At 41.4% G+C, this 20,974-nt stretch overlaps 1 protein-coding gene across 5 annotated transcripts in view; it reads left to right on the top strand.

The window, feature by feature from the left end:
- The window catches only part of gdpd5a (glycerophosphodiester phosphodiesterase domain containing 5a), a 160,301-nt gene that overhangs the window by 89,466 nt on the left and 49,861 nt on the right, over nucleotides 1-20,974 (top strand). For 4 of the 5 annotated variants that reach the window (XM_033640081.2, XM_033640096.2, XM_033640088.2 and 1 more), the window contains 2 exons: nucleotides 999-1,092; nucleotides 1,359-1,504. The exons of the other annotated variant lie outside the window; for it this stretch is intronic. In XM_033640081.2, coding sequence (XP_033495972.1) covers nucleotides 999-1,092; nucleotides 1,359-1,504 — 240 coding nt within the window. The remainder of the gene's footprint in view (nucleotides 1-998; nucleotides 1,093-1,358; nucleotides 1,505-20,974) is intronic. 5 annotated transcript variants of the gene reach the window in all.

Consider the following 20,974-nt stretch of genomic DNA (forward strand, 5'->3'; position numbering starts at 1 on the left):
TGCACAGGCCATGTTTACAGGCAATACAGTCAGTGTGTACAGGAGATCATAATGTCAAGAATTGGGTTTTAAATTTAAGATCATTGATTTTTCTGCATGAGACACTGTCTTTTAAGAGAGAACTGACATGCATCTAAGACTATATTTTTGCCAGTCTCTGTAAAGACGGATCAATTCGAATTTGAATGCGGACTTTAAAGTGGGACAGTGAGGTGTGTTTGTTCCAATATCACAGTTTTGCTCGTCATTACTTACAATGAAAACTTAGAAAAAAAATTATCAATACCTTCTATCATTTAAATGAATGTGTGTAGGATTTAGTGGTATCTACTGGTGACATTGCAGATTGCAACCAACTAAAAATTCTCTTGTGAGCCAAGCATGTAGTAGAACTACAGTGGCAGATGCGAAAAAGCGAAAATGCAAATGCCTTATCTGGAGGCAGTGTTTGGTTAGTTTGTTCTGGGCTACTGTAGCTCAACATGGCGGAAGAGGACCACTCCAAATATAGATATAAATGGCTTATTTTAAGATAACAAAAACACAACAATTCTTATTTTAGGTAATTATACACTAAAGAAAACATACAAATCATATGATATTCATTTACGCCAATAAATCCCCCTAAATCCTGCACACTGGACCCTTGAATATGAAGCAAAAATCAGTTAGTTAAGCTTTGCATAAAGAAGTGAAGTCACTGCTCCCAGCCAAGAAATAGTCCCACATTCTTTTTCCCAATAAAGTAGTACTGATCAACCACCATATCAGCCCCTAGTACAGTGCACACATTTTTTGTTTGAGAGAACAGACAAAATCTAATTTACTCTATTTCTCCTGTAACACACCAAGAAAGAGCTGTGATCATTACACTTTTACTTATTTCTGAAAAATTTAGTAATTACCTTACCCACATGTTGTACTCTGTTGTAGGCCTACTCTTTTTGATAAGTAACCACCAGTTAACATCAGTTCTATATTTGTGTTTTGGTTACCAGTCTACAGCACCATTCCTGCACATTGGAGCCCTGGCAACAGTCACAGCTATCAGCTGGTTGGTAGCTGGATATGTGGTCCGCAGAGAGAGATCTAGTAAGTGGTGAAATGCATTTCAAGTAAAGATCCTTGTCATCAGCCACCGGGCAGATAATGGGGTTTGACTTCTTTGGTTTATACAGAGTGATGAGGATTGGAGAAGATCATTTTTATGAACTGTATCATGAATAAAGCTATACTTTACAGCACCATAAGCAGATAATATCAAATAAAATAATTTATATTTTTGAGGAAGGCCCCTTCCCTAGAGGAACAGCATATTAATAAAGTGACCATAAAACCCCCTTACTCTTCCCTTTTAGATTCCCAGGTGTTGGTTTTGCTGATTTACATCATCATACTCCTGGCTCTCTATTTGGCACCATTAACATTCACCTGCCCCTGCATTATGGATCGCCACGGCCTCGGACCTCGACCAGACATCATTGGTCGACGAGGAGCTCCGATGGTAAGTTGGTGCTTTCCCAGACATCACTGTCTAAGCCAGGTCTGTGAAAACATGTCACTGCAGAGACTTTTCAATGTCACCTTTAAAATATGTTTATGATTCCACTGATGGATTGATTGATATTTTTACATTACACATGGACTGAATGTGTGGATGACTCACTATATTTCATATAGCAGAGTGGTATCGAGCTACACTACATGAGCCTTCTACTGTCAGGCTCAGTGAGTATGAGAAGCAACAACAGAGTGGACCATGATTTCACAGCAGGGCAAGCAAGTGCAGTTTCAGATAACTAGCTACAAACAAATGCACAGTAATGTTCAGAGCTATGTTTTCCTTCTCTTTAATAACACACAGATACACAGACACACAGACACACACACACACACACACATACGCACACACACATTCCTGTCCATCTACAGTATGCACATACATACAAATCCCAAAAGCCACCTAATTTTAACCTCTCTGCAGTGTATTTCATATGTATGTAGATTTTCAATAAATCACAGACATATGTATATTGTTTTTATCACTTAAAACACCACAGTAGCATCTGAATCATTCAGACATTACTATGTTGTCAGGAGTCAATACTCACATCTCTCAGCTGGGAAACATCTACATGCCTTTCGTGATGGACAGTGATTTTATAGACTTGAACACAATGACTGATTGATCACCTTCTGCTAGAAACACATAATTCAATAAAGCTGAAATAGCATTGAAACTAGTTAAAGACCATTATCAGAAATATGGAGATTAATTCATCGGACATCAGAGCTCTTTAGATTTTCTTGCCTCTCTCTATTGTATTGTAAGGAGTTCTTTATTGCAAAGCAGAGAGCAAACTCAGAAGCAGTGACAATGACTGACAGGCTTACTTACGTAATGTAAAGTCAGTGGTATAGGTTGGCAGTCTGAAAGCATCTGAGGCCACTTTATTAATACGTGTATTATTAATAATTAGTGGGTTTCACAGTCTTCATCAAGGTGAACACTTTTCAGACTGCCTATACCATGGACTTACACATTTAGAAGCTAGAAAGTCAATGTTTCTTGTTCTTGATCGACTAACTGTATGGCGTTAAAACAGTCTCATAAGTATTTACAAACAAATGTTACACATTACATGTAAAACACAATACACAAAAAAATGCAGTGATATGTATCTGTAAATCTGCATCTGTTTTGCTTCTAAATTACAACATATCTTTATTTGATAATTAACTTAACATTTCTCGTGAAAATGTATTTGTGAATCTCCACCTACTTGTGTGAATTCGTTTGAGATTGTTTTACCGTGGTGTTTCACACAAAATCCACAAATGCAGGGAGCACAATCAAGTGCCATAATTGTGACTCATCTCGTAAAACACAGTGCACAAATAAATGCAGAGGGATTTTCAATCTGTAAATAAGTAAACAAACCTCTAATATACATCTGTTAAATCATCATTTATGAATGAACACAAACATTTGTACAAATATATTGTCATATTTTTACTCAGATCTGGATGTGAATCTCAATGGATTTGTATGGATCCTTTTGAGACTGTTTGTGTATCGCACAAAATACACAAACAGGGAAGACAAAGTGCTCTCCTGTATATGGTGGAAAGCAACATTAATGGATGCCAGTTATTGTAAACTAAACAGAAGAAAACAGCTGTTGTCTGTCAGAAGCAGGAGTTGCTAACTAGCTGCTGCCAACAAGGAGTAAGTCCTCTCATTACTTTTTTCGATAATGTGCCTTTTATCATGAAGATGTTTTTTTTTTATCTACACTTAATCTGTGCTAAAATTCACTCATAGCCATAACTTAGGAAAGATGATGAGTAGATACCACCTGAGCTCAGCCTTTGGAGCTGGCAGGGCATCTGCTGCAAGATGCCGAGTTGAAGCCAACTGCTTTTTGCACAAACCCGGGTTGTATTACAAAGCGAGATCAGTTGCTCAGCGAAGTATGTTGACCCTAAAGCAAGGGTTGTCCACGTTACAAAAGTGGCTGTCTTTTAACTTGGCTAGATTACCATGGTATTCAATTCAAATAAATACAAGAAGTTTGTGCTCTAGAAAAGGATCAGCACTCAGTGAATAACCTCCTAAGCCCTATGATAAGCTATTATGGCAAGGCTTAACTATACAGATCAGTGAGCAGTGATAACTAACATGTCTTTGGGGTCATCGGGTGGGAACCTTCTTTCACCAGTGTTTCGTCTAGTTGGTCCCACGACACCTCCAGGAGGCTAGACAGTGATCTCTGGCGTCCCAGAGACACTCCCCTAATGCCAGAGCTCACTGCTCCCCACACCAACCCAATAACCTCCTTTACCTTACTTACACATGGCTTTCTCAGCCCAAACAGCACTGCCACCTTCAACCAAACCCAGGCTCCGTACATGCGAGCTCCAGGTAGAAGCAGTGCTGATACTACCTTTCCTAGCACATTCACCATACTCTATTTCACATGCTACATAGCATAAGTACAATATAAGCTAAAGTTAAAGGAGATAAATAAACTTACAGGATCAGCAAATACACTCACCTTGCAGCATGGTCTCAAACAAAAGGGGATTCAAATAGGCCACTCCCACACTTAAATAACCTTATGTAAATGCATCTTATGCTGCAGACCTAACCTGGTCTTGACCAGTTTATGTTCAGAGTTCTTGCTTGAAATTGGCTAAAAAGCACCTTTCACTAATTATCTTTTCAGGAAATATGGTATTTTTATAGTCAGAAGTCAATGTATGTGCGAAACATATTCTCAGCTGAGGGAATATGTTGCAAATTAAAAAACAAGCCATAACTTTACTTAAGTAAGGCCCTCGAACTGTAATTCCTTCTCACTTTTTTTAATACCAAATTAAAACAACATCATAATACACATCATATATTAAGTAAGTCTTGGTAAATATGTGACATAGGTCCTAATTTTATAAAACTGTTCTTGGTTTGCTGAGAAGCGCAATGAATTTGTGCTCAAATGTTCATATCTTTGATTATATAAGTACTTCCACTGTACGTTACTGTACAGGAAAAGTCACCTCAAAGGTACAGTGACAAGACGTCCTACTTGGCTGGAATTGTCCCATTTTCAAGCTGGGTGTGCAGAGCCCTGACAAACATCTGTTAAACACTAAATGTCCACATCCCATACCAAATTGTCCCAGTTATTTAGCACAGTTAAAATAAAACTAATAAGGTTATAATTGTTTTCAGGGCATTCGTAGAACCATGCGTGCCACGCGTCTGAATTTAACACAGATTTGTCTGTATTGTTTTCTTTCAATGTGTCCGTGTCAAAGTTGCTATAACACCTGAAACTCTTTCTGACAGAACCTGTCAGTATGCTAATAGTAAGCTGTCATACCAAAGATAAATTCAGGTGGAGGATCCTTTCCTTGCATGAGTGCATTTTCAGGTGTGCATGATGGAAATGCTGATATAAAAGATCATTTTAAGATGACCAAACAGAAGGGGTTGCAACAAGTTACTTAAGTTATTAACCAGTCGCATTTAAAGTATGAGTAAAAGTACTCACTGCACAGAAAAGTGTTTCCTGACATTGTTTTCCTATTCTATGTGATGTTTTTGGATTAACATTACTGCATTATAAAAGGACATTTAAATATAATAATAACACCATTAACGGCATAGAGAGTATAACATATACTAAGATAGGTATGAAATACAAGGATAAAAGTCACAGTGCACTGTAACAAATAAAGAAATATTTGATTTAATTAAAAGCAGCAGCAAACAGAGAAGTCCTCTGCCTTGATTCCAATGAATTGAGAGTGGCAGTAGACCTGCAGTTTTCTGGAAGTTTGTTCCAGATATGTGGTGTATGAAACTAAACACTGCTTCCCCATGTTTAGTCTTGACTCTGGGGACACAAAGCAGACATGTGCCAGAAGACCTGAGAGGTCTGGATGGTTTATAGTGTAGCAGAGGATCAGAAATGTATGCGGGCCCTAAACCATTCAGTGTTTTTTAAACCAATGGTGGTATTTTGAACCTCAGAACTGGAGTGATGTGAAATACTTTCTTGATTTTTGTGAGGACTTGAGCAGTGGCATTCTGAATCAGCTGCAGCTGTCTGATCAACATACAAAAGAGACCTGTAAAGAGGTGGTTGCAGTTGTCAAATCTACTGAAAGTGCATGGACAAGTTTTTCCAGATCCTGCTAAGGTGCTGTTTAGACGACAACGGTTTCTCTAAAAACGGAAAAGTCTATCCTTTGCGTTTTAAAAAACTATGTTTATATGACGACGTTATTGAAATGATCCCCATTCACACGGAGCCGCAAAATCTACTGGAAACGCTGTAGTATGCACACCAGGCCAATGGGTGGCAGTGTAAATTTGCAAAGCAACACCACGCTATGACGCCATGCGCCTGCGCTGAAGCGCCTTCCTCTACAACGCAGTGATTACAAACCAAAACAAAGAAGACACAATGGCAAAAGCATGCACAGATAACTTTGTCTGGATGGACGATGAGGTGGAGTTGCTACAGTAACAGATCTACACTTCACTTCAAATCAACAGGGTGAGCAGCACAAACAGAGCTCGGCATTGTTGTTGTGACGGTCGGCATGCTTAGTAACTGGAACCGTAATGCGCGTGTGCGAAAAGTCTCAGAGGTACTGCATATTGCAAGTTTACATGACAACGGAGACGCTGCCGTTTCCAAAAAGTTGCACTCTGGAACCCGTTTTCAAAACGTTGCGTTTTCAGGCACCCAAATCGCTGCTGTCGTGTAAACGGTCGGCCCAAACGTAACTAAAGTTTACCGTTTTCAGTTGAAATTGTTGTCGTATAAACGGGGGCCTAAGACATCAGTCCTTTCATCCTTGATGTGTTGAGTTGATAGTAGGCTCACATTATTACTGTCTTGACAGGGCTGTTAAAATGCAGTCCATGACTAAGAGGCCATTTACACGTACACAGTGATTTTGATAAACGGAGACATCTTCCGTCGTTTGTGCCCTTCGTTTACACGCAAACGGAGATTTCTCCTCTGAAAACGAGTCTTTCTAAAAACTCCGGCCAGAGTGGAGATTTTGGAAAACTACGGTTGCGCGTTTGCATGTAAACTGAGATAAATGGAGATAAACGGAGTTATAGGCAGCCGACGTCACAGCATGTGCCAGAACTTGCGCCTGTGTCAAAAGTGCGACCTATGTTGCTATGGTGACAATGGATGCATGGAAGGCTTGAGTTTTTCGTTACACTGCCACCTACAGGTTTGGCATGCTCTTGTGTATATATACACAGGTATAATTAGGTTAGCATATTTTTTTTTCCATAATCTGCGCCAGTGGAGGCATGTAGATGTTAAACAGAAGAGGTCCCAGAATGGAGCCCTGAGGAACCCTGCATGTCATTTTTGTACGCTCAGATGTGTAATTACCCATAGACACAAAGTAGTCTCTTTCCTTTAAGGAGGCTCTCCTCTTGAAGCTCCACGCTTTTTCCTATAAATTGAAGTCAAACGACATGTGTAGCAAAAAAGCAACACTATTGCTGCAATTATATAGAGAGAGGAATGCTACATGGCAGAAAATGAATAATTGTATAAATTCTCAAGATAGTATGTTTATTATACCATTCCGTTTATTTCTGACGTGACAGCTTAACATTCTTTAAACTTGATGCAGCTGATTTTAAATGTTATCACATTTACATAGGCTATACTGACCCAGTCCCGTAATGAAGGATACGTGGAAATAACTTTAGTGTTTAGGAAAATCAAAAATGAAAAATTTTTATTGATTGAATATTATCTGTGAATACCAATAGACTACTGAGCTTTTAAAATTGGTGTTCTGTTAGCTGTAATAGCAGTACCAGCAGTGTAAAACAGACTTCAGCAAATCAGGCCTAAGCAAACATATAACAATTCATAATGTAGTTGTTGTACCTGTGATTTTATAGAAGGCATCTTTTAGAGCCAGTGTGGTCAAATTGACCAGACAACACTAAAAACATATCCAGTTGTTTAGTTAAAACAAGATACCAATACATAGGCTTGGCTTACAGTAAAGTACTGTAACTGCATGTCTTTGTTAACCTTATGGCTCAGTTAGTTTAATAAGATGCATTTACAATGTTTTACATCAGCTGATATTTGATATTTGTGTTTCACACAAAGATTGACTTTTGACTATAAAAAGACCCTTTTTCCAAAGGTGATGGTAAGTGAAAGGCACTTTTTAGCCAGTTTCATACCTCTCTAAGTCACTAATCTCGCTTCATACAGTCTGGGTTGGCGCAAAAAGCAGTGGGCCATGACTCAGGAGCTTGCAGCAAATGCCCTGTAAGCTCTGAAGGCTGAGCTCAGATGCTGTCTACTTGTCATGTTTGCTAAGTTATGGCCATGATTGACTTTTCATTATCAATAAAGTTTGAACAAAAAAACATCTCCATGATAAAAGGTATGTTATTGAAAACAGGACATACTCCTGTATGGTAGAAACCAGTTAGCAACTAGTGCTTCTGACAGGTTGTTTTCTTCTGTTTAGTTCAGCAACTGGCATCCATTAATGTTGCTTACCATCATCTACAGGACAGCATTTGTGGATGCTTGTGGATTTTGTGTGACACAAACAGTCTCAAAAGGATCCATACAAATCCACTGAGATTTACATCCAGATTTGAGTGAAAATATGTATATTTGTACAAATGTTTGTGTTTGTTTACAAATGATGATTTACGAAATGCAAATTAGAGGCTTGGTTACTGATTTACAGATACAAAATCCCTCTGCATATTGTTTTATGAGACATTAGTCACATATATAACACTTTCTGAATCCATGCATCCTGCACTTACATATTTTGTGTGAAACACCACGGTAAAACAATCTCAGTGAATCCACACAAATAGGTGGAGATTCACAAGTACATTTTCACCGAAAATGCAAGTTGATGTGATATATGTGTTGTAAATTAGAAGCAGCAGATTTCTCCATTGCATACACACCAAAAATGAAACTATGCACACAATTCTGAAAACTTGAAGATCATGGTTCAACAACAGAGCACAAACTACATCATTTAGTACACTTTATTTACCTGGAAAACACTGGCCTTCAAAATGCCACATGCTAATCACCAATTGGTCTCACACAAAAATAATAATAAGAATGCATTGTTACCTCTTTTACAGTAATACATGTCCTTTCACAGTGTAATGTTTGTCACTTTACTTTTCAGTGCAATTTCTGTGAGTTTTGCTACAAAATAGATAACATTTTTGTATTCTCAGAAGTCTAACAATGTTGCAGTATAGATTGTAATTTTACAGTATGACTTTGTGAGGCTGGGTTGGGAGTTAAGTCCAATTGGAGCTCACGTGCATTGTATCCTGTGGTGATACAAAGATTGTGTTAATGCAATATTCATATTATGTATTTACAGTATTGTCTTACAATATGGCAACATTCTTTACACTGAGTGTACCATGGAATTGCATACAGACAAAACAAATAGTGAAGTAAATGTTGTTTAACTTTTAGCACTCTGTTTTATAGTTACTGTTTTACATAATGTTTTATGGAAATCTATGGCATAATAATTTAAATATATAACAATATATTGTAAAACAACAAAAAAAAAAACACATTTTACTTACTATTATATATGTAGTGCTATTCTATTTCACACAGGCTCCACCCTCAACAGAGCTCTAAAGGTTGTACTCTGCTCCAATTATGAGCACCTATTTACCTACTGAAATTTGCATAAATGTGGCTGGTCAATCAGGACATTAACTGAATACGTGGTGTGTGCAAAAGTATTCATCCCCTTTGCTATTTATGCCAGGTTATTATTGATGAGTGACCCAAAAGTTCCATTTTAGGGTACAGTTAGCTCCCACTCCCATTCAGTGGGAGGAGAAGGGCAAATAAAAATTTGCTTCCGGTAGCAAAGCAAATTCCGATCTTCACATCACGTGGAGTTCAACTTTGCAAACCTTGACTGGTGAAGCTAATTAACATTAGCTTGCAAGCTAGCTTGCTTTGTCTGTCACATCAGGCACTGCCCACATTCAGCACAAATATCACCTTGGTAGGCAACAGTCACACACCTATGTTGAGACTCCTGACCATTTGTCAGGAACTCATGTTTCAAAGTATTAAAATGGCTATCAAAAGTAATTATTAATTATTAATAACAATTATTAACTAGAACTGCAAGCAGTTATTAACGGGGTCCAAGCCTCCCTGTTCAATTCGGCCTCCACGCCCCATGGAGCCCACGATAGTCGACCCCAAAGGACGACAGGCTCGGGGCGAGCGTCAGGACACAGGCCAACGTCTGAGCTGCAGTATTCACCGTAATGTGTAGTGCATTGTCGCATTATTATATCTTATCTGGCTTGTGGGAAATCACAATACCGTGTATCTCAGGAAAGGTGTCTTTATTACCAGCAACAGGTGGTAGCATCACTCTCCACATAACCCATAACAACCCAGAATGCCCCTCGGCATCCGCTACGTTGCATTGCGTAAACAATTACACCACATCTCCCCTTTCAAGTATACCAAACATTTTAACTTTAGTGTGTTAACCTATCATCAAACATAACCATAACCTCAAACATTTTACTTTGTTGTTTTTTTTTCCAGCACAACAAATCTGAGGCATCACTTCACAGTAACATCAACTTTTTCCCATATTGTCTTTTGTTTACATGTCCAGTCTCTGTGGTTTCACTACAGCTCTGCCAGATCTGGTTCTGACTGTAGTGTGCTCCAGACTAGGTTTAGGTGTTGGTGGTTTAGGGGAAGACACCATTGTGAGAGTCGGTGTGGGTGTCTGAGTGTCCTGTGTGCTCTCAGGTCTGTCCATAGGGATAAGGTGATGGCGGTTCCTGCGAACAGTTCCATGAGGCACATCCACCATGTATGAACGTGGCGCTGAGTGTTTGCCCGCAACAGTCCCTGTTACCTTTGCATCAGTCACCCACACTTGTTCTCCAGGTGGGAGGTAGCTGAAGTCATGTGCTCGATGACGCTTGTTGAAGTATTTTTGATCCGCACTCCTCCTCTCCTTCTCCTTTGACATGAGAACTGTGCACTCTCTGCACTTAGCCACACCTTGATGCCCCTCATGCAGCTTATGGAGGACATCACTTCTTAGAGCTGCGGGAATGACCAGTCTCATCCCCTTCAATAGGAGACCATCGTGCACAGTGAGGAAGGGACGCTCTGCCTGGTACAGCTTTAACATACCTGTGCATGAGCTGGACTCTGGCCATCCGTCCTGGCACATTTCCATGACTTTGGAGCACACACTGTCAGCTTTGAGATGCTCCCTCAGGTTGTCCAAATAGGAAGCACTCGTCGGAAAGTTTTCTATGATGCTGTCCACATAGATATTTGTACTCTCCATGAGCTCCTCGTCCATGTCTGATGTGTCTGTCTGTAGTGGCGCACGGGACAGTGTGTCTGCTGTCCACAGGTTCTTTCAAGGGACATGCAGGATTGTGTAGGAGTATCTCATGAGTCTCATCCGAAAACGCTGAATCTGTGGGGGTAGTGTGTCCAAGGCTTGGGCCCCCAAAAGGCTCAACAGCGGTTTGTGGTTGGTCTCCAGTTCAAAGTGTCTGCCTGTGAGAAAGTCTCTGAAGCGCTCGCAGGCCCATGTGAGCCCCAGAGCCTCTTTCTCCACCTGAGCATATCTCTGTTCGACCTGTGAGAGAGAGCGTGAAGCATAGGCGACAGGCCTCCATTCGTTGCTCCACTTTTGCACCAGAACTGCATCCAATCCAAAAGAAGATGCGTCTGCTGACACTTTGATGTCCTTATTTGGATCATACAGGGCTAAGACAGGTGTGTGAGACAGCTCCTCTTTCAAGCTGTGGAAAGCTTTGTCTTGGTCAGCTCCCCAGAACCAGTGGTTATTCTTTGAGAGTAAGTCTCTGAGTGGTTTGTCTTTTTCTGCGAGCTGTGGGATGAACTTTCCCAGTTGATTCACCATCCCCAGGAAACTACGCAATTCACTTGTGTTAGTTGGCACAGGCATTTCTCTGACTGCTGCTGTTTTGGCCGGATCTGATCCAATTCCTGCCTCTGAGATAATGTGGCCCAGGAATTTAACTTCTCTCCGTGACAGCTCACATTTTTCCATATTGAGAGTTATGCCTGCTTTTTCAGCTTTTGTCAAGACTGCGTGAAGACAGGCATCATGTTCTTCCTGTGAGTGTCCCCAGATCAGAACATCATCCATATGGCAGACCACGCCCTCTAGACCCTCAGTAACCTCTGTCATCATCCGGTTCTGAAAGTGCTCAGGTGCGGAAGCTATCCCAAACGGCAGCCGGTTAAAGTGATAGCGCCCAAATGGCATGATGAAAGTTTAGTTTAGTTAGCTTGGCAGACTCCTCCGCCAGTGGGACCTGCCAGAAACCCATGTTGCAGTCAAGCTTGCTGAATATTCGAACTCCAGCTAATGAGCCAAGTGTCTGTTCAACAGAGGGGAGTATGAACTTTTCTCTCCATACTGACTCGTTGAGTTTCGTGAGGTCAACACATATGCGAGGGTCTGCTGTCTTTTTAGGCACCACTACCATGCCTGAGCACCAATCAGTGGGCTCTTCCACTCTGCTGATGACTCCAATCCTCTCCATGTGCTCTAGTTCTCTCTTGACTTTGGGCATTAGTGGGAGGGGAACCCGTCATGGAGTCTTTAGAGAAAACGGCACTGCATCAGGTTTCAGTTTGATAGTGTATGGCTGCTGCATTAGACCAAGACCACTGCACAGCTTTGGATATCTGTCTTTCATTGTCTCTAGGTCGATGCTGCCAACTTGAGCCACCAGCCCTAGCTCTTCACTAGTGGGTCTGCTGAGTAAAGCTGAGTGCAACCCTCTGATCACATAGACGTCCCCTTGTATCTGTTTCCCTTCCCTTTGTGCAGCGTCACGTTTGTGAAGCCCAGCACGTCCAGCGGGGCACGTCCAGGTCCCAGAATGGGTTTCTTGGCTTTCTTAAGCATTGGCCTGTCACGTCAGAACACTGTGTTGAACGCATAGTCTGGGTCACATCTGCACCAGTGCCGATTTTAAACTTGACCTTTCTGTCCTTTAACTTTAAATCCACCATCCATGGATCTCCATTTGCTGCTATTGTGCCAAGAAATATGCTTTCATCCTCCTCCTGCACCTCATGCACAGTTCTTGATGATACACACACTCATTTGAAGTGTCCCTTTTTTCCACGAGTGACATATTTCTAATCGCTTTTGCCAGCGTCAGATCTTTATCCAGCTGCATGCGCTCAGACAGACGGAGATCTGCTAGTCCCACTACTAGTCTGTCTCTGATCAGCTCCTCATGCAACGTGCCATAGTTGCAATGTTCAGCTAACGTGTATAAAGCTGTCAGAAACGAATCCAGCTTCATTTTCTCCTTGTTGTCTCATGTTGAAACGTGCTCTTTCGTAAATCACATTTTTCTTGACAGTGAAGAAGCTGTGAAATCCATCTCTTACCGCGGCATATTGCTGTTGCTGCACGTCAGACAATTTCAGTCCTTTCAGAACATCATCCGCTTTGTCACCCATACAGTACACGAGGGTGTTTACTTGGTTTTCTTCCGTGGTCGTGTGTAGATTACTAGCTTGCCGAAAGCGCTCAAACCTAAGGATCCGTTTCTCCCGTTTACTTTTCCCGACCAGGCTTCTTTCAAACAGGTAACATTCACTGGATACATGATCCCACTTCTGACACCATGTCGCATTATCATATCTTATCTGGCTTGTGGGAAATCACAATACCGTGTATCTCAGGAAAGGTGCCTTTATTACCAGCAACAGGTGGTAGCATCACTCTCCACATAACCCATAACAACCCAGAATGCCCCTCGGCATCCGCTACATTGCATAACGTAAACAATTACACCACACATTGGAAGTACTAAAGGCTGAATGCGTTTGTTGCAATAACTCACTTTGACCAATCATTACCAAACTTGGCGGCTGGCCTCAGGACCGTCCCCACATCATGCTCACCAATTTTCGTACAAATCCGATCAACTTTTACGAAAAGAAAATAGTTAAAAATTTGCACATTTTATGACTGGGGAAAATTCTTTTGATAACTTTAGATGAGACTCATCTTGACAGTCGACGTGCCAAGTTTCATGCAGTTTGGATAAAATCTGTAGGAGGAGTTCAAAAAAGTAGGTTTTGGATGTGCAGCGACTTAGCGAAGGAAATGTGTGGCGGAAGTGGGCGGGGCCTAAGTCAGCAAATCCAGCAGCAGCACTCATCACTGAAGCAGTTATGTGAAAACTCAGAGTTCACCCTGACGTGGCGTGACGTTTCATCTTCCTACTCCAAAAAAACCCCTATGGGCTTGCCATTCTTGACCTGTTTATCAATTTTCATGAGGATATGAGGTTGTTAAAGCCATCAAAAAGCCAAACTTATTTGGTGGTGAGGGAAGCGCCATAGCGGCCACGCCCCTTGACATTGAGAAAAGCTTTTAATTACTTTTGATCAGCATGGTCTCAGGATGATTTGTATCAAATCTGAAGTTGATTGGACAAAATCTGTAGGAGGAGTTTGTTAAAATACAAAGTTGTGGAAATCACAAAATCGCCACCAAAATGAAAAGTTTAAATCAAAATGGGCGACTTCCTGTTTGGAGTAGACCATTGATGGCGGAGACTTTTTTGTGCGTCTGGGCAACTTACACAGATGTACAAATTTTCATCTTCCTACTCCAAAAAAAAAACACCTATAGGGAGGGTTTTTTGAAAATTTCAAGGGGGCGCTATAGAGGCATTTTGTCCCCCCCATGGGCGACGCCCCTATCAGACGTATCAATTTTCATGAGGACATGAGGTCGCTGAAGCCATCAAAAAGCCAAACATATTTGATGGCGAGGGAGGCGGCATAGTGGCCACGCCCCTTGACATAGAGAAAAGCTTTTAATAACTTTTGATCAGCATGGTCTCTGGATGATCTGTGAAAAATTTGAAGTCGATTGCATGAAATCCCTAGGACTAGTTCTAAAATACAACATGTGGAAATCATGACAAAATGACAAGTCAAAATCAAAATGGCCGACTTCCTGTTTGGAGTAGACCATTGGTGCTAGAGACTTTAATGTGCATCTGGACAACATACACATGTGTACCGATTTTCATGTTCCATCACCAAAAAAACCCCTATGGGGAGGGGTTTTTGAAATTTCAAGGGGGTGCTATAGAAGCATTTTGTCCCCCCCATGGGCAACACCCCTACCAGATGCTAGAGCTCGCCATTCTTGACCTGTGTATCAATTTTTGTGAGGATATGGGGTCGCTGAAGCCATCAAAAAGCCAAATGTATTTGGTGGCGAGAGAGGCACCATAGCGGCCACGCCCCTTGACATAGAGAAAAGCTTTTAATAACTTTTGATCAGCATGGTCTCTGGATGATCTGTAAAAAATTTGAAGTCGATTGGATGAAATCTCTAGGACTAGTTCGTTAAAATACAACATGTGGAAATCACGCCAAGATGACAAGTCAACATCAAAATGGCCGACTTCCTGTTTGGAGTAGACCATTGGTGCCAGAGACTTTTATGTGCGTCTGGACAACATACACACGTGTACCAATTTTCATGTTCCCACTCCAAAAAAACCCCTAAGGGGAGGGGTTTTTGAAAATTTCAAGGGGGCGCTATAGAGGCCTTTTGTCCCCCCCATGGGCGACGCCCCTATCAGATGCAAGAGCTTGCCATTCTTGACCTGTGTATCAATTTTCATGAGGAGATGAAGTCGCTGAAGCCATCAAAATGCCAAACGTATTTAGTGGCGAGGGATCGACAGTCGCCACGCCGCCACATGGACACCATTAGACGTAGCTTCACAGCGTTCATAAGGTAGCTTCACCAACTTGTTCTGCATGCATTAGAAGTGGAATGAAGTTGATGCGGTCAAGTTTGTGGCATTAGTACATGTTAAAGTAAAAACTGGTCACTTCCTGTTACCACCGGGGGGCGCTATGAGTAAGGTGGGATATTAACATATCGGGGCGTTTGGGGCGGAGCCATCATCATGTCTAGCAAGTTTGAAGCTGCTGAGATCAAGTATGTGGGCGGGAGAGCCGTTCGAAATTCGATGGCAAGAAAACAAAAAGTCGCCAAAATTTGTCATGTCCTAGCGGCCACGCCCCTTTACATAGAGAAAAGCTTTTAATAACTTTTGATCAGCATGTTGTCAGGATGATCTGTACCAACTTTTGTGGACGATCAAAATTCTTTTGATAACTTTTTGTCAGGAGGGTCCACAGATGCTACATGCAAAGTTTGGTGCAAATCAGTCAAATCGCCTGGGAGGAGTTTGAAAAAGTACATTTTTCATTTGTCGCGATTTAGCGAATGGAAAGTTACCGCGAAAGTGGGCGTGGCTTACACCACACAATTCAGCTGAATTCAGAAAATACGTAAATAGAAGGTTTAACAATGTGCGACATATTATGTGGGAGTTATTAGCCAAAAACACTTTTGCATTGAAAATAGCGCCACCTGCTGGTCATTTTTGGTGTGTGAGTTACAGGGGCCAGTCTATACCACCCCTATCAATTTTATTTCCATGAGTGTTATGGTGTTGGCACAGTGCCAAATATTAAATTAGACGGCCATCAGAGTGCCACCTAGTGGCGGATCGGTAAGTCCTTCATCAGATATCCTCAGGAGGGCATTGACAATAATTATACCAAGTTTCGTGTTAATCCGCCCAACTGATGTTGAGATATAAAATACTTCAATTTAAAGAGCGCCACCTTGTGGTCATCACCTGCACAGAGCCTCAGGGGCTCATGGGGAAGTGGTAATCTGAGTTTCATGTCATTCGGATACACCAATGCGGAGACATGCAGCACTTCCTGTTTAGAACGAAATATGCAGGAAGTTCTTATATAATAACTTCAGTATTCTTTGGAATATCAAAATTATTTTAATAACTTTTTGTCGGGAGGGTCCACAGATGCTGTGTGCGAAGTTTCATGCCAATTGGTGAAATTGCCTGGGAGGAGTTTGAAAAAGTAGGTTTGCGACATTTTGCGAATTTGCGGGGAAAAAAAGTTTTGGGGTATGTTCAGGCAGTGAAAAATGCAATCATTTTGGCGGAAGAAAAATAAATAAATAAATTAAAGCTGCAAGCAGCGTTGGGCGGGACCTCGCACCCGTTTCGGCCCCCAGCTTATGTCGTCATTGTGAATTATTTAGAAATATCAAACATATTGCCACAAACATCAGAAAATCCTTACAGAGCTAAACGTTTTGATGTTTGAATGCTTTCTGTAGCTGTAGGTATGCATAAGTGATGTCACAGTATGCAAATGAGATAAGTGAATTTATTCCCATCAGATCCCTCTTCCTTTATTTTGAGAGAGACAACAAAAACAACACATAACAAAATAAATCTACTGTATAAATATGTTCAAAATACTGTTTTACTGATATTTATGAAATCCAATATGGCTGCCGCCTAGTGATGCCACAGTATGCAAATTAGATGAGTTAATTTACTCCCATGACAAACTTTGGGTCATGATGAATAGTTTTCTCATTTACAGTATGCCTTTATCTCTCACCACTTTCAAGCCACAGTCTTTTGAAATGCTGAAATGAAAATCGAATATTTTCCTCAATTAACTCTGGCACCTAAAGGGTTAAAATGGAGATTGTGGCCTGTAGAGGCAAAAATCGGCGCCTGGAAGTGGGCCCGTAGGCACCCGACCTTGTCCTCCACTTGACTGTATCATTTTCCATAGGCCTATGAATCCCCAGATTCTCCCACCATTAGGTTAGAACTCAGGGTTACACTATTTTTAAAAAACATATAGAACTCAGGGACTATTTCTATAAGTCCCTTGTGCCTTCATGCAATATAATCTTTTAATGTGTATCAGGTAATACAAACACTTGGGTGTATGTGCGACAGGTTATGTGTGTTCCTTTTAGCATGGATACAATGTGAACTTATATTATGAATACTTTGTTATGTATGACAATGTTTTAACACATAGATGCATTTCACTCAGTGTTATAAGAACTTATGCATAAAACATGGTTATATCATGGTTATATGACTTTTTCTTAATCAATTTATGCAGTATATCACTTTTACTGGATTAGGGATTAATTCTTACACTACAGGCCCTGTCATGTCTGCATGTAAGATTAAGACACGCACACACATCATGTTTGTGTGTGACTGCGGTTGCCATGTGCACCTGGCAGAAGAGCAGAGACAGACAGAGACAGAACACAGAGAAGAGACCTGTTTTAGTGGAGATTTAACTCCTCGAACAAGTTCTTCTAGAGTTGCCACCCGTCCCGTTTTTCCCAGAATTGTTCTCTTTTTTCATCAGCTGTCCCGGGGAAAAAAAAATCTCTCCCGGGACACAATTTGTCCCGTTTTTTGGGGAAAAAGCAGCAGCAGTAGGCCAAGGAGTCCATCCAGAATGACGCATAGTGTGTCCAAATTCACACCTGTTCTGCTCTATGGTTTTTCTCCGCGACTGTGCGTCATAGCGAGAAGCCACGAATATCACATGAAACAGCGGAATCGTAGCTTTCCGAATGTTTTCACAGTGAAAGAAAATGATAAAGTTACACTAAAATTATGTATAACAGAGCTTTCATACAGCTTTGCACACACATTACTCTTGGATGGATTACTCGCGAATGCAGCATCGCACAGAAATGCCACACATATCACATGAAAGCGCAGGAGCAGAGCTTTCCACTGATACTACACACATCATTGTGCTGTCATCCCATCACGCTATAAATACAGATCAATTGTCTACCAAATAAAATCCTGACGAATTTCTTTACAATCCATTATTCAGATCTTGTTATCAGTCACTTCATATAGTGAGGAATATCGTATCTTACCACGTCTTAGGCTTGCGTGTGTTTCACCCTGTCTATCCACATTTGTAGTCCAGCTTTCAAGATGCAAATATTTCCATATTGTCCAGTTGACACTCCATCAAACTTTGCATGACAAGACCAGCACACTTCACCTTTGCACACCCAGACAACTGTAGCCTAATTATGCATGCTGACAGGGCCGTAGTCACCATATACATTGAGGGGGACACGTGCCCCCCCAATGCCCAATTTTTTTTTTTATTGCAATCAAAGTGGCAAATATTATCTTGGAGGACATCATTGCACTTGGTTGACTATTTTTCTGTTATCTTAGATGTAAATATTGCATGTCTCTTTCAGATAAAACACATTTTTGACTTGTGAATGAGTCAATGGAATTTCTTGCAATAATGAAAAAATAATGGCAATCATGTCCGCCTGGCACATACCACATGTTTTGGACAGCTGTGAAGTGACAGAATGTCCCAGCATGATGGTTCTTACGCCAGATTTCCACTGGATGCGTGTCCGTTGCGGAACGGCAGCGCTGGTTATCCGCTGCGTGCTCCGCCGTCCGTCAATACCCACCGGCTGCGTTTGCTATGCGGTGCGGTGTAGCTCCGCCCGAAGACATTTCGGTGCACTGTCATGATTAATATCTCCTCATCCATGGTGTCAACGGGGTGAAATGACATCTGAAAACCTCTGACCTATTGACTTCAGGCCTGCCTCTGCCCATTATGTAGTTTTCAAGGTGTAGTACAGGGAAATATGATCTGCCGTGAACACTGTGTATTTTATTTTGAAAATTAACCGGATGTTTTATCGTGTTTCTGTGCACGACTTCCTGCCCCGCACGATCTGCTCTGTGCTGAATTGCTGCGTTGTGCTCCGGCGTCCGGCAAAAATAGAAGTCCTGCGTATCTGTTCCGGAGGGCTCCGGAGTGCCGGAGCTGAGACGGAGCCGGAACGCAGCACAGCCGCAGCTGGTGGAAACACACACATTGACTAGAATGGAATCCTATCGGCTCCGCTGCCGTGCCAGAGCGGAGACGTAACCAACATGCATCTGGTGGAAATTGGCCTTTATATTGCCAGATTCCAGAGAGTCTCCCCTCTTCATATATGGCAAAATATGTCAACTTCCAACTTGCTATGGTGAGATACATGTAAAAATGTAAGAATTTAGTAACACAGATTTGTTTTTTTCATTGATATAAAAATTAATATAAAATACAGGCACATAGAAGGACATGATATGATGGCAAATCTGGTCTCCTATGTCTGAATTTCATGTTCATTGGTCAGTCTGAACTGGTAATAACGGCCGAGCCCTCCGCCTCAAACATTTGGGCGAGTGTCCCTTTTTTTCAAAAATCCAAGGTGGCAACCCTAAGTTCTTCCCATTCCCAAACCGTTGATAAAGTTATACAGAAGATCTGTTTAGCAGCAGTTGAGGTGGCATGTGTGCGTCTTTAAAGCCGATATGATAAACGGTGTAGGAGGAGATTTTTTTTTTTAAGAGCATATTTGAGGCAAAATCTTACTTTGAAAAGGAAATTGCTCACTTCCTGTTGGATTTAGGTCATGGGTGTCAGCGCGTGATTTGTATGTCGAACACGCCAGTTTTGGTTTGATATTTCTACGACATTCCTACGGGCCACAGTGGCCATTTTAGTGCACCTAGGTGGCACTAGAGAGCCCATTTTGGCACTTTAGGGGTTAATAATGTGTATTTGCTGTTTCAAATGAAGTTTCTGCTGCTGTAATCTGTCCTTTAAAGATTGTGAGACACACAGACAGACAAAGCTGTGTGGCCGTGTCTGTGTGTGCAGCCGTTGTCATGGCGATTAATGACTTGCCTGCACTTGAGGGGCACACACAGAGCTCATGAGAGCAGATCAGCAAAGGCTGTTTATAATGGGTTTTAACTCCTCGAACAAATTCTTGCCATACCCAAACTGATGGTCCAATCAAGAAAATAAAGTGATTGTGAGAGACAGCCACTTCTCGTGAACGCACGTGTCATGTTTTATATTTCTCGAGTCAAAAATGTGGTCAAAGGAGCGAGTTTAAAATGTGTTGCACCTAAGCTGTTTCCAGAAATTTCTCCTCTAAGTTTACATGGGAGTGAATGAGAAAAAAATTGGCAGTCCCTTCGCTTTGGAGCCACTCAGCAAAAATGTGTACGTGTGAGAGATTCCATGTCAACATATCTGTGAGCAGGACAAATTTTCCTACGTTTTGTGGTATAAATTGTGTCTGTACAGTGAAAATTGTGGCCATGGCAGCGAGTTAAAGACAAAAGTTTTAGACGATTTTTAGAGCCTCTCCACTCTAGCTCACAGCATTCCGTGCAATACACACCCATTATAAACTGACAATTTCTCCACTTTTGCTCATGGTACTTTGAGAGGCACAGATTAAAAACGGTAACAGATATGAAAAAGATGAAAACATGAGTGAATAGATGAGACCTGTGGCAACATTTGAGAGTTGGAATGGAGTCTGTAGCACAAAGTATGGAGACGCTGTAAAGGCTAGAAAAAGTCCAAAGATTGGTCTCTTTCTCCCC

This window comes from Epinephelus lanceolatus, chromosome 11 (genome assembly GCF_041903045.1).
Source record: "Epinephelus lanceolatus isolate andai-2023 chromosome 11, ASM4190304v1, whole genome shotgun sequence".
Taxonomy (NCBI): Eukaryota; Metazoa; Chordata; class Actinopteri; order Perciformes; family Serranidae; genus Epinephelus; species Epinephelus lanceolatus.